At 45.9% G+C, this 13294-nt stretch overlaps 1 protein-coding gene across 5 annotated transcripts in view; it reads left to right on the forward strand.

Moving 5' to 3' along the window:
- RAB11FIP3 (RAB11 family interacting protein 3) overlaps positions 1-10137 on the forward strand; it is a 170477-nt gene extending 160340 nt beyond the window's left edge. For all 5 annotated transcript variants that reach the window (XM_065412276.1, XM_065412277.1, XM_065412278.1 and 2 more), the window contains 6 exons: positions 1763-1903; positions 3301-3382; positions 6337-6474; positions 7402-7557; positions 8463-8603; positions 10024-10137. In XM_065412276.1, coding sequence (XP_065268348.1) covers positions 1763-1903; positions 3301-3382; positions 6337-6474; positions 7402-7557; positions 8463-8603; positions 10024-10137 — 772 coding nt within the window. The remainder of the gene's footprint in view (positions 1-1762; positions 1904-3300; positions 3383-6336; positions 6475-7401; positions 7558-8462; positions 8604-10023) is intronic.
- Positions 10138-13294: the final 3157 nt, after the last annotated feature.

A 13294-nucleotide genomic window follows, 5' to 3' on the forward strand; every position in this document is an offset into this window, starting at 1 on the left:
GCAGAAGCAGCTTTACAGTAATGTAATCAAAGGTCATAAAATGACAGCCACTCTATACACTATTTATTCACCTGCTTCCAAGGACAGGTTTGAGGGAGCAGATTAACAGCAAACATCTGTCCACTGCTTGAATGTCTTCTGAGACTCGTGTGCTCCATTGAGAACCATGTGACATTAAAAATGTTTGCCAGTTATGGATGTGGCCTGGAAAAATAACCCTCCCTACTCCCCTGGTGATTGAGAATTCAGAGGGAAATGGTCACTTTCTTTAGGTCCTAGATTTGATTTAATTTAAAATTATTATAAGATGCTAGAAGTCTTACAAATCCCAACATCTATTAAACATCCTCTCTGTCTTGTATTATAATATTTCTCTGCAACAATTAAATAATCATTGTTATGTAGGCCCTGCTTAATTTATTGGCAACGTGCAGACAGCCAAATATTGTATTCCTAGAGCTATACAATTATCACTGATACTGGTGCCCAAAGGAATTACCCATAAGTGGCATGTGAATTTCATACTCCACTACAAACCCAGGTGAAAAGGAAGATAATTAATTAGAGTAATTAGCCTCAGTAGCTTATTCTGTGCAGTACTAGACCACTGAAGCTTGTAGAAACCTGCGATGATAGGATACCAGCATCCATTGCCTGGGTTCCCAGTGATTTAAATGCCAAATAGGCAGTGGCTTCCAAGTGATTCAGCATCACAGAGTGCTCAGAGATTGGATGGTTGAGATAGGCGGTCAAAAAAGCAAACAGGATGTTAGGAATCATTAAAAAGGGGATAGAGAATAAGACTGAGAATATCTTATTGCCCTTATATAAATCCATGGTACGCCCACATCTCGAATACTGTGTACAGATGTGGTCTCCTCACCTCAAAAAAGATATTCTAGCACTAGAAAAGGTTCAGAAAAGAGCAACTAAAATGATTAAGGGTTTAGAGAGGGTCCCATATGAGGAAAGATTAAAGAGGCTAGGACTCTTCAGTTTGGAAAAGAGAAGACTAAGGGGGGACATGATAGAGGTATATAAAATCATGAGTGATGTTGAGAAAGTGGATAAGGAAAAGTTATTTACTTATTCCCATAATACAAGAACTAGGGGTCACCAAATGAAATTAATAGGCAGCAGGTTTAAAACAAATAAAAGGAAGTTCTTCTTCACGCAGCGCACAGTCAACTTGTGGAACTCCTTACCTGAGGAGGTTGTGAAGGCTAGGACTATAACAATGTTTAAAAGGGGACTGGATAAATTCATGGTGGCTAAGTCCATAAATGGCTATTAGCCAGGATGGGTAAGAATGGTGTCCCTAGCCTCTGTTCGTCAGAGGATGGAGATGGATGGCAGGAGAGAGATCACTTGATCATTGCCTGTTAGGTTCACTCCCTCTGGGGCACCTGGCATTGGCCACTGTCGGTAGACAGATACTGGGCTAGATGGACCTTTGGTCTGACCCAGTACGGCCTTTCTTATGTTCTTATGTTCTTATGGTTGTGAGGATGTGCTAGCTGCTTTCCCCCAGGTGTCTGTAAGTGCCTTGTAGGTGCCTGTTCTTTGTCTTGTACAGATGCTGATCCTTTTATGATGATCTTCGAACTCCATGGTGTCTTCTACTGGCTTTGCAATAGGAGGAAGAGGGGAGGAGGGTGAAAAGAAAGGAGGACATCCCTCTCCCTAAAATATCTGAATGCCAGTGGGACAGCTGTGTAATGTCAGACTTGGCTAAACCCCTTTTCTTTCCTTTTCTCCAAAGAGCTAATGCCCTGGAGGAACAGCTGAAGGAGCAAGAGTTGAAAGCAGATGAGATGCTCCTAGAGGAAATCAGAAAACAAAGAGAGCTCCTGACCAGGATGGAGAGAGAGAAGAGTATTGAGATTGAGAATCTGCAAGCCAGGTTGGTACAGCTGCCATATCCTCCACATGGTGACGCTTTGGGGGTGTATCACTAATCAGTGACAACTAGAACACAGCTGTGGGTGAGTTTCCAGAATAAACTCCAGCCTTGGCTATGCTACCTCTAATAAAGCTGGCCCCCATGTAATTCTAAACCCTGGTTTTGACTACCTCCTTCCTCTGTAACTTTGTCCCAAAGTAGTAAATTAACCCACCTTTGACACTTGTCTCCAGCCAGAGAGAACTTTCCATTTGAATTCCATTAGCTCATGCATGCTCCCTCTTGATCCGCCCCTAACAGTGCGAATAACGAGGGTGTTCGCTTGAACCTCCTGCCCGTTCGCATGACTAGTCCCTGGAGCTCAGTTTGACATTGTCACATGAGTCAGCTTCGCAAAGACATGCACAAAATATCTGTTCTGCCTTTGACTTCAACAGGCATGAGCCCAAGGCGAGGACTACAGCTTTCCTCCGCCTGAACAGCCCTGAGAGGGAGGAGCAGTTACAGAAACATCTGAGCAGTGTTTGGTTATTCTAGAAGGAACAGAGCCACAGCACTGTCTGGGGCTGTCCCAGAGGAATGGTAACAGCAGCATGGGGAGATCTGAGCTGAAAAACCAGCTTGAGTAATACCCTTGCTCCTAGTGACTAATCTCATCAGGCAGTAACCAGCTTGCAGGCTCTCCCACACCCTCAGTCTGGCTTCCTGGGCAGAGCCAACCTGTCCTGGGCGAGGGATGTCTCTTCTCTCTGGCTGGGTGGTTTTCACTAGGGATTCAGCAAATGCAGAACGTTCCATTCTTGTTCAGTCCTAACTGGCCATGACTGACAAGAAAGGACCAGGAAGGTAATATGGGAGGAAGACTACCCATGTGAATTTGAGAGATCTGAACCTGGGGCACTAGGAGAGGCCATCTCTGGACTCCTCCTGGTTGCTGTGTGCCAATCCCTGGCACTTGGCCTCTGAGGGAAAAATACCGAGAGGAGAGGCAGCAAAAATGGGGGGAAATAATTGGAATGCAAAGAGCCTGTGCTCAGATAACAAGTTTCACCCTTTGGTGCCCAAAGCTGGGATTTGCTACTGTGGGGCAATGAAGGTAGTCAGTGCTGAGCCTGAAGGATGGCCTGGTGCCTTGGGGGTGGGATATCTGTCACAGCAGGCAAAAATTAGGCAGAGGGCTTCAAACAACTCCAGCTAAGTCTGGGTAGGTGTCTCCTCCTTCCCCGTGATTGCTGGTGAGGAGGAGTGGGGCGGACAAAGGGAGAGTCCATCCTCAGTCTACATCCACGCTCCGGTCTTCGCTAATATGCTCTTGTTATTTTTGCTGCTTGCATGACTTTCTCTAGACTCAGGGCTTTGGTAGCAGAGTTTCTAAGTGTGTTCATTCGTTGCCACAGACTGCAGCAGCTGGAGGACGAGAACAGCGAGCTGAGATCCTGCGTCCCTTGTCTGAAAGCCAGTATCGAGAGGCTGGAGGAGGTGAGGGAGAGCCTTCTCACCTAGAAAGATACTTCAGGCTCATACTTTGGTGTGTTTGAAAACAGGCTGAGGGATCTGTTCTGTGCCAGAGATTCCTTAGCGGTGAAGTGTGAATGCGCATCTCTGCATGGGACGTGGCATTAATTATACCACTATGACTCAGCACCCTGGCCCATTGCTGGCTTTCCTGAGCATATCATACTTTAGCGTCTCTGCAGTGCACATTCCAACTTGCCTCAAGTTAACCTGTCAGTGTATTAGTCACTGACACCTGTGTTCTGCCCAGCTTCCAAGGCAGTGTAGCCCATACAGAATGAGAGCTCGCTGTGGTTTTCCCTCGGAGTCCGGAATTTTGGTCAAGGCTATGTTCTGTTGTGAGCCCCATTGATATTTTTAGAAGTGCCAATTGCAAACAACAGAGATGGAACGCTTTGCACAACAGACCTGTCTGAATCCCAAGTTCTGTGTAACAAGCAAGGCAAACAAGCAAAGAGCCATTTCCTCCTCTAGTCCTACCCTAAATAGAAACCAGGACCTAGGCCTTAATGCTGTAGATACTTACTGAGTCACTGTGTTTGTTGCTGTAAAATCTGTAGACCCAGGACCAACCTCTCTGAGGCAATGCAGTCCTAAATGTACTTCAGCAGTAATCCTGTCAGCCGCCCATAGAACCTCATACACACAAACAAGCAGTGCTGCTGTTTTTTGTTGCCTTATATGTGGTACCTGTATCACTCTCTTTGCTGTTTTATGAATTAAATTCTGCCCTCTTGTGGCAAATTTTGGGGAAGTTCATTTCCAGCTTGGGTCCTGCTGACTGAAAACATAATGCAGGACGGTGGAACCTTCTTGTAGGGAAGCTTTACTAACCAACTTGGCAGTGCACACAGGTTCACCCTAACAGGTTGGACACTCTCCCAGTGCAGCTCACTGAAATGATTGTCAGCTTTCCTCCTGTGTCACAATACCCACATTCCACTGTGTGTGTAACTCCGACTTTATCACTGTTGTATTTTTTAATTGTCAGTTTTAGCAGAGGACACATTTTACACTAACTTGTGTGAGTGCGGAAAGGGGTGTGTATAATGGAATATGGATGTATTGTGTTGGTGTGTAATATAATAGGTATGTATTAAATAGTTAATTTCTGGCTTATATTTGCCAATATATAAGGTTCCCTGAAGAAATAAGATTTGATCTACGTGCCTAAATATGGATTCAAGGGCCTAAAATTTGGCCCCCAAGTTTTTCTTAGCTTCATAAACTTCAAGGCCAGAAGGGCCTATGCTGATCATCTAGTCCAGCGATAGACAGTAGGTGGACTGTGGGCCAAATCCAGACTGCCAGATACTTTTGAACGGACCCAGAAATCTTTTTATTTACTTATTATCATTATTGTTATTATTTTTGTATAATTTTCTCTGGAGTCTGGACCTTGACTTTACCTTGACCAAGAAATTTGGACCTTAGCAAAAAACAATTGACTATCCCTGATCTAGTTTGAGATCCTGCATAAAACAAGCTGTAGAACTCCACCCAGTGAGAGATGGGTTGAGATTTTCCTGGCAGAAAAGATGCTGTATAAAGAATATAATTTAATAACACACAATAATAACAATCCCACGTTTCAAACAGCAACACTAGATCTGAGAGAGAGGGTGTAAATTGTAAGGATTCCTAGGTGTATTCAGCCACCTGAGATGTGTTTATTCTTGACTGTCCTCTCCTCATAACATGTTATTGCTCATCTCTATTTAAGCTTAAATTAGAGTTAATGTGGCTAATGAGCAGTAACAGATGCAATTAGTTCTCCATGGAGGATGCAACCCCCTGCTGATAAACTGGATGTCTCCTTTGTTTTTGTTTGAAACATAGATTTCCTGTTTGTTGTTAATATTATTTCACATTGACAAAGCACCTTTCATCACAGAAAATGTCAATGCATGTTACAAACTAGTAACACATTTTGCAAAGATGAGTGTCTGCACCTAATTAAGTGACTGAATTTTCACTGGGGACTGTTGGTGCTCAGCACTCCTGAAAACTAGGTCACTTCTCCAGGCATACAACATGAAGCACCTACAATTTTTTTGGACAATTTTGGCATGTATAAAAATAAGTGACTCCAGCAATCACCTTTAAAGTTGGAACCAAGTTAAAACTTACGAGCAGCACATGACACATTGGGGAGAGGGGCTGATCATATGGGGAAAAGTAGCAGCAGCATAAAGAAACCTTGTCACTCACAAGGCTCTGGTCACAATTAAATAATGAGTTTTACTTGGTTTTAAACTTCGAACAAATTCAGTTGACTGCCCTGTTCAACCATTGAGCCAAGGTGGAGAATAATAAAAGGGTTCTTCTGAAAATCCATGGGTATAGTTCAGTTTTAGATACTAATTTACATTGCTCGGGTTCTTTCATTGTCTATTTGCTCTCTGTGAAATCCATGCTCAGCTAAAACCCAGGATAAAAAAGGGTTTAATGAGATCAGAGTTCTGGCTCTATTATAAACTTCTCTGAAAGGGCAGCTGTTGTTTAAACTAAGGGATTCCTTTGATTTGATGTCATTTTCATCCGGTAGCCCTTGCTTAGGCCCCAGTTCTGTAACAACTCTGTCCTGCCCCTGTGCAGAGTCACTGAAGCCGTCTGGGCTCTGTGTAGATGCAAGAAGTTGCTCAAATGGAGCTTATGGCAGGAGTCATTTATTACGTATCTCTCCTGACTATGCTGGTGCATTTTGTTTACTGCTGGCAAAGCACTGAGGCTGTGATGTCCTCAGACAACAGATGAAAGCACAGCAGGCAAAAGTGTCCAAACTAATGCACATCGGCTAAAAGAATGTTCCCATGTGGCAATGTGCATATGTGCTTTCCTCTCCGAATGACAGGAGAGGGGCCTTGCCGTGCTGTGGGGAAGGTCTTGTGATTTCATCTTGCTAAACTTTGTTGCAGGAGAAGCAGAAGTTGTTAGATGAGATAGAAGACCTCACTGCTCAACTCAATGAGGAGCAGGAAAGCAAGAGAAAGATGGGAGACAAACTGACCCAGGAGAGACACCAATTCCAGAAGGAGAAGGAGTCCACTCAGGAGGTGAGCAGAGTGAACAGCTGACACCATTCAGCCTATCCACACCCTTCTCCCTGGAGTCCTCGGCAGAAACTGCAGCTATTTACAAGCACTTTCCCCAGAGGTCAACATGCTGCGTCCTGTACGCAGGGCTCAGTGCTATTCTAGGTCCTCGATAACCCTAGATACAAATTGCACCATGAATTCACCTTGTTATCAGCACCTTGTAATGTGGCCTCTGCTGTTGCCAAATGGAAGAAATACAATTAACTGGAGGGAGAGAAATTAATTGATGCTTTCAGCTGTCCTTACCTGCGTGCTTTTTCGTTTCCACGTGCTTGTGTGTCTAGTGTTCACAGTTACAATGGACACAGCTGGGTGGAACAGCTCTTGCCTTATTCCTCCAGCGACGGGATTTAAATTGAGTAACAGGTGAAAGTGTATTTGATCATCTTGTTCTAGCTGGTTTGCCACTCTTCAAACCACTGCTGTTTGGCAGTGCCTCATCGGAAGGCAGTCTGCAGGGGTGCATTGGCTTAGCTGGACTGGGAGCTGGCACAGCACCTGCCCTGTGTGTGGCATCAGCTTATCCCTAGTCCCTCGCTTTCATGTACATTAAAATTCACTCCAGCGTGTGTCTCTGCATTCACATTCTAAGGCCTGCACAAGTCAGGATTCACCAGCTTGCTCAACATGGCATATTTCTGTGTGGATGTAAAGGTGTAATGGCAAAGGCCTGAGGTAGGACCTTGGGCCCAGCCAGCGTTAACAGGGGAAGGACAGGAATATAACACTGAGAACATAACTGGGATTTCTGTATGCTTCCTACCGACCATTCTCTCTCCTCCTGCTGTCTCACACCTCTCTGGTGCAGCAGGGAGGCTCACTCAGTGCTTAGCGCTGTGGCACTATTGCCCTCAGGCACCATCGCTCTCCTTCATTGCATTGCAGCTGATTGAGGACCTCCGAAAGCAGCTGGAGCACCTGCAGCTGTTCAAACTTGAAGCGGAGCAGCGAAGAGGCAGAAGCAGCAGCGTGGGTCTCCAAGAGTACAATAGCAGGACGCGGGAGACGGAGCTGGAGCAAGAGATTAGGCGGCTCAAGCAGGTACTGGGATGCTGAGGGCGATGTTTTGGTTTGGCTACTAGATGCCAATCAATTCAACACCACAGCAGCAACTTGGACTTTCATATCCAGCCTCACTATCTGGTGTAGACTCCTGGGACTGCACCGGCCTGTTCTTTAGCCACTGGAGGTGTGATTAAGCATTGGCAAAGGACAGCTAGGATTGTGTATGGGAAACAGGAGAGGCACTGGGGAGACATCTCAGCACTATAGTCACAGCTACCATGTCTGTTTGGCCTAAAAGCCTCTTCTGGGAGAGAATCGTCATAGCCCGCCCAAGTAGCACAGACAACGTGAGCATGTTTCACTGTGGGGGAATGCTTTGCCTTTCTCAGCTCAACAGAGGACTGCAGAACACTATCTCCATGGCTGGTGAGGCACAGATTTCAGCCTCACTTCAGTATCTGGAGATACCCCAGTGAAACGCTGATCCATCACAGATCAATCTGGTCAGAACAAAAGGGGGTTCGAATCTCCCCAGCATGTTGCATGTATTCATTCCTCTACTGAGTAAAGCTTCCCAGGGCTCTGCTAGCTCAGGGGAGAACAAGAGTCAGGAGAGCTGTATTCTGGTCTTGCTCTGCCATTTAGTCACCAGGGCACCTTGGCCATTTCACTTAACTTCACTATGCCTCTATTCCACCAGCTGTAAAATGTAGAGCACCCCTTTCGTAAAGCACCTACAGCACCTGCCATCTGTGGAGCTCTAGAAATGTAAATTATGAACGTATTGATTCTTGTTTTTTGTTAAAATAACAGGAGTACTTGTGGCACCTTAGAGACTAACAAATTTGTTAGTCTCTAAGGTGCCACAAGTACTCCTGTTATTTTTGCGGATACAGACTAACACGGCTGCTACTCTGAAACTTGTTTTTTGTTGTGAGCAGGATAACCGCAATCTGAAAGAACAAAATGACGAGCTGAATGGACAGATTATAAACCTTAGCATTCAGGGAGCCAAGAACCTCTTCTCAGCTTCCTTCTCCGAGTCCCTGGCTGCAGAAATCAGCTCGGTCTCCAGAGACGAGGTACTGTGTGGTGTCTAGAGAAAGTGTATTCCTGTTTACCTCAAACCGCTTCCTCTTTAGCATGAGTGATGTCTTTAATCCCCTCTCTTGGCTCCTAAGCACCTACGTGTGCCTGGAAGGAGCTGGAAGTGCCCTCTCTGCAGTAGAGATCACTACTGATAATCCAGGGATCCCGCTGAGAGCCACAGCAATTCCTTTCTACAGCTTGCTGCAATTAGAAAGGGGCCCATCTGGCAGAGGTGGTGACTTGCCATAGGTCATGGCTTCCCATAGAAACCAGACACTCCTTGAGATGGTGGTGCACACCTTGGCAAGGCTATAGCCAAGGGCTAGCTGTGCTGTTCATGAGGTAATGTCCCCCTTGCTAAGATAATGTAAAGAAGATATGTACGTTGTCTGCTTAATACCAGAAATCTCAAGCTAGCCTCTTACGATTGGTGGAGGACTGAGACCCTGGGTCCGTCATGGCTGTGCTCTTTATGCTTCTCCCCCTTCCCCGGTTGTTGTACCAAGTTCTCATGTAGTTGTACCTCAGACACTTGCACACATGGACAGACAAGTTCACCAGCAGGAGCCAAGTGAGACAGGAAATGTTGCTATTTGAGTGAGATACATGCAATGTTCCTTTCTCTTGGGACAAGTCACTGCCGTTGTCTGGCAGCTAGAGGAAGAGCATTGGAGTAAACCTTGTCTGTCAGTGGGGGCAGGTGTCTAAGGGTATAAGAATCCGCGTTCTCTCATGGGAAAGGCAAGACTATAAGGGATTGTGAGACTCATTCCATAAACACAAAACCCTAAAGAAACTCAGTGACGAGCTCAATTTTCACACTGTAGTGCTGAAGTCCCCATGCTGTCGTGTGCCTAAAACAGGTGTTTGGTTGCCTGATATGTGCATCCAGAAGCATGAATTGGCCATCTGAGGTTCCAGGTTTGAAAACAGGACCCACAACGTTAATATTCAGCATGAGCCTGTGGCTTAGCTTTGACTTGGGCAGACTAGCAGCTCTGTTAGTGGAAGGTGCTTGAGTGTGGAAGAGAACAACTAATGGCCGCCCCAGCCAACCCACATTCCCCCACGAGAGACAAGAAGCTAGAACAATGGGGATTCCAGGGAGCTGAAGCTGGGTTTTGAGGAGGACGTACATTTCACTGGAGTTTGTGCTGGACAGTAACAGGAATGAATGTGTCACCAGTAGCTCTTTTAAGATACATGCAGTTTTTCCTCTTAAATCTAAAATTGGAGCAGGGAATCTCTTGTGTAGGACGCAGCTTGTGGGACAAAGGAACCCTTTGTAGCGGACTCTGGTGGGTTATTTTGCTGAGCAAACGGTCAAGGGTGAAAATTGCAAAGAAATCTGTACTAGGTGGCCCTGACTTGTGGCCTATCAGTAACCAGCTTCCTCCTCTTCCTCCCCTACAGCTCATGGAGGCAATTCAAAAGCAGGAGGAGATTAACTTCCGCCTGCAAGACTACATTGACAGGATCATTGTGGCCATCATGGAAACCAACCCATCCATCCTGGAAGTCAAGTAAAGGAAGCCGAAAGCTGCAGACTGTGTGCTGCTGATCTGGGGTGGACTTGGTGCACTGAGAGGCGAAGGAGAGACTTAGGATGTCTTTGATCTCCATGAAGGCACATGAAGTGTCACTTCAGATCACTGGGTGAATTAATCCAGTGCCCTGGGGAAAAAGAAAACCAGCAACAAAGCTTTGTTGTTAGACTCTCTTTCAAGACCCTTGCTGGCTTTAAGGGGTGAAAGGGAATCTGGAGAATAAATGAAGCAAAACGTGGAGCGGGAGGGGGGAAGGAAAGGACCTGCCTCCCTGTCGATGGAACATATCAAATGGTGGGGCTGACAAATGCTAACTGGAACTGTTGCAATATGTAACCCTGAAATCCCTTTTGGCGCATGGGTGGGGAATAGGTCTAAGGAGTTAAGCAAAATACAGGGCCATGTATAGATTCATTCTGCTGAAACTTTAATGAAAAGAGAATAATAGTGGGGTGGAGAAGTTAGTTGATTGACTTCTGAGATAATTTCCTGCCCTCCCCTGCACAGCCCAGAAATCTGCTTTGCCAAAGTGCCCAGGACACCCTTACTGAGGCAGATCTGTGAATGAGAAATGTTCGTTCCACGCCCGTAGAATGTTTTTGAACTTAGTGCAAAGTTCGTCCCTCAGTCTGCACAGCTAGCACCATCTCACACCCCCTCTTCATGGGGGTTGCATGCAGGAACCCTAGATGACTTCTCTCCATTTAGTGGGTGGAAGGAAGGGGGCAGGGGAATGGCCGTCTTTGATATGGGGTGTAACTGGAGTTCGACACGTGCCTCGGCATTTGTATTTTTGTTCTCTGGCTTGGTAACATTTTACACATATGGCATCTTCTTTAAATTCACTGTTCATCTGGCTCCATTCCTCGCACAATACAGATGGGTGGCTTTCTTCAGCACTCCCCATTCCTCTTCTGTGGCATGCTCCTTCAGCATCAGATGTTAGCACTTCTCTATCAAACCATGGGACCTGAGTTGGACAGGACTGCAGTAAGGTAGCAATCAGTGGGAGGGGTGAAAGCCACACAGCTGTAGATGGAAGGACAGCGGCTACCTATCCTGCTGTTTCCTTGAGCGAGTGAAGGAAGGGCTGTGATTTCTTCATGGTTAATTAGCGTGCGTTGGAGCCAGCCAGGTAGCTGTTATGTCCTCCTCACTTCTGCTGTATGGCCCACAGTACCCATGTAGCCGTAGTAGTGCTCAGCCAGAAGTGGGCACGCAGCTGTTCAGGCTGGTCCCCTAGTGGTGCAACAGAGTAAGTTCTAGCAGAGGGGACCAACATGAACCGTTCACATGCTTGTTTCGAGAGCCAAGGACCTCCGCCATCGTCCCCTATGTGCATGAATGCCAGTGTTACCATGAAGTGTATTGCAATGATCCAGTCAGAGGTGCGCTCTGCTGATGATACTGCAGCACTGGAGGTAGAGCCCTTTCCCATGTCCGGGTTCTCCCCGTTCTTGTGCTGCGATGCACTTGGCTTGCTATCACATTCATTGAGTAGCTTAGTGGCTCTAAACCAGGGACCAGCGGCTGCTGTTTTGACTTCTTAGATGACCGAGGCCACCTGCAGTGTAGTGATTACAACTGAGTCTTACACCCCAGTGAAGGTGGTGCTGGGAAGCTAAGGGGTACAATTGACTGGAGGCTGAAATCGAAGGCCTCTGGGAAACAAAAACCATATTAACTTCAGACCCATTCAGGCTAGTGTGAAATGCATTTTAAAAGTCTTGTACAATGCATCCGGTTTAATGCATTTTAAAACCTGTACAATGCATCATTCAATAAGTAAAAACAGTCATTGATTAAAAATGCCTGTTCTCCTCGGGCTACCAGAACAACCTTCAGGCTAGCACATACCCAAATGATCCAACTTCCTTGGCTTTGATTTTGATTTGACCTGTAACTGAAAGGCGGCCTGGTTCCAGGCACAGTTGGCATGTTGAATATATAGTAGATTTCTATTTTAAACGGGGGTGATTTCATTTTTAAATCACCTGGTTAGCTTTTAGAAGGGCCCTGTTAGCCAGGCTGAATCCTAAATCTGTACAAAATATGGAAAATCCTGGTGCATTGGTCTGCACTGGAACATCCTAAATGTGCTCATAGGACTGGGACATCTGAGCTGCTAGTACAGCTGCTTACCAGGGAAACCAGATCCAAATCCTCCCTCTGCTGAGAGTTGGAGAGCGATAAACACCACAGCCCCTTCGCTCCCCTAATATCCCCTTTAGGCCATTGCAACTACTGAGCTGGCATCTCTCCTTTATTTTATTCCATGTCTGGAAAGTAAAAGCCCTTGGTCCCAGATGGCTTTCTTCAGGGCATAAGAAATTGCATAACTGGATTCATGCAGACCCAAAGGATGATTCTAACGTGGGTGAAGAGCCTGTGTGAGTGAGAATAGCTGGGGGATCCCAAAAACACACAGTGGTGCTGACAGTCCCTGTCTTTCCCACTGTAATGGAGAGACGGTTTCATGGGATGCCTGTGCAAAATGTCCATCTTCATACGGGTTTGCCTTCTATTAAGTCTTTAACCCAGACTTACCCAGTTTTCATTTGAAAACTAAAGTAAGAGAAAAAGCGACTGCAGGGACAGATGGCAGCAGGTCACTGCTTTCAACTCCATCTCCCCCTGCAGGGTCTGGAGCTCCAGTCTCATTGGGGTGTTCGAGAAGTCCCCAGTCGCATTCTGTGAACACACAATGCCCTTGGGCTTGTCTTTTATAATAACTGCTGAGAGAGATGAGACAACCTGCCTTCCAGCGAGGGCTGCGTTTTCTCTTCCCTGGACACCTGAGCAATGAGCCATCATCTTCCTTCTCCCTCCCCACATCCTTGTGTAGCATCTCCCAGCAAGCCAAGAGCTCCTGCTCATTCATTCTCTAAGCTGTCCCCTTGTGGACCTTTTCCCTCCCTGAGCCTGCGGGAAGAAGCCACGTAATGTACATTTCCAGAGTAGCTTTGGGTGTAAATCGGTGTATACTTTGAGAGGGAAATTTTTCTATCTTGTAGAGTAGGTATTTTTTATAGAATGGAGGTTGATCAATTTTTTTAATACTTTAAAGAAGAGAGAAATGTATCTGTGTATACACATAAATATATATATATGTATGTATAAATATATAAATATCAGAG

This window comes from Emys orbicularis, chromosome 10 (assembly GCF_028017835.1).
Source record: "Emys orbicularis isolate rEmyOrb1 chromosome 10, rEmyOrb1.hap1, whole genome shotgun sequence".
Lineage (NCBI taxonomy): Eukaryota > Metazoa > Chordata > Testudines > Emydidae > Emys > Emys orbicularis.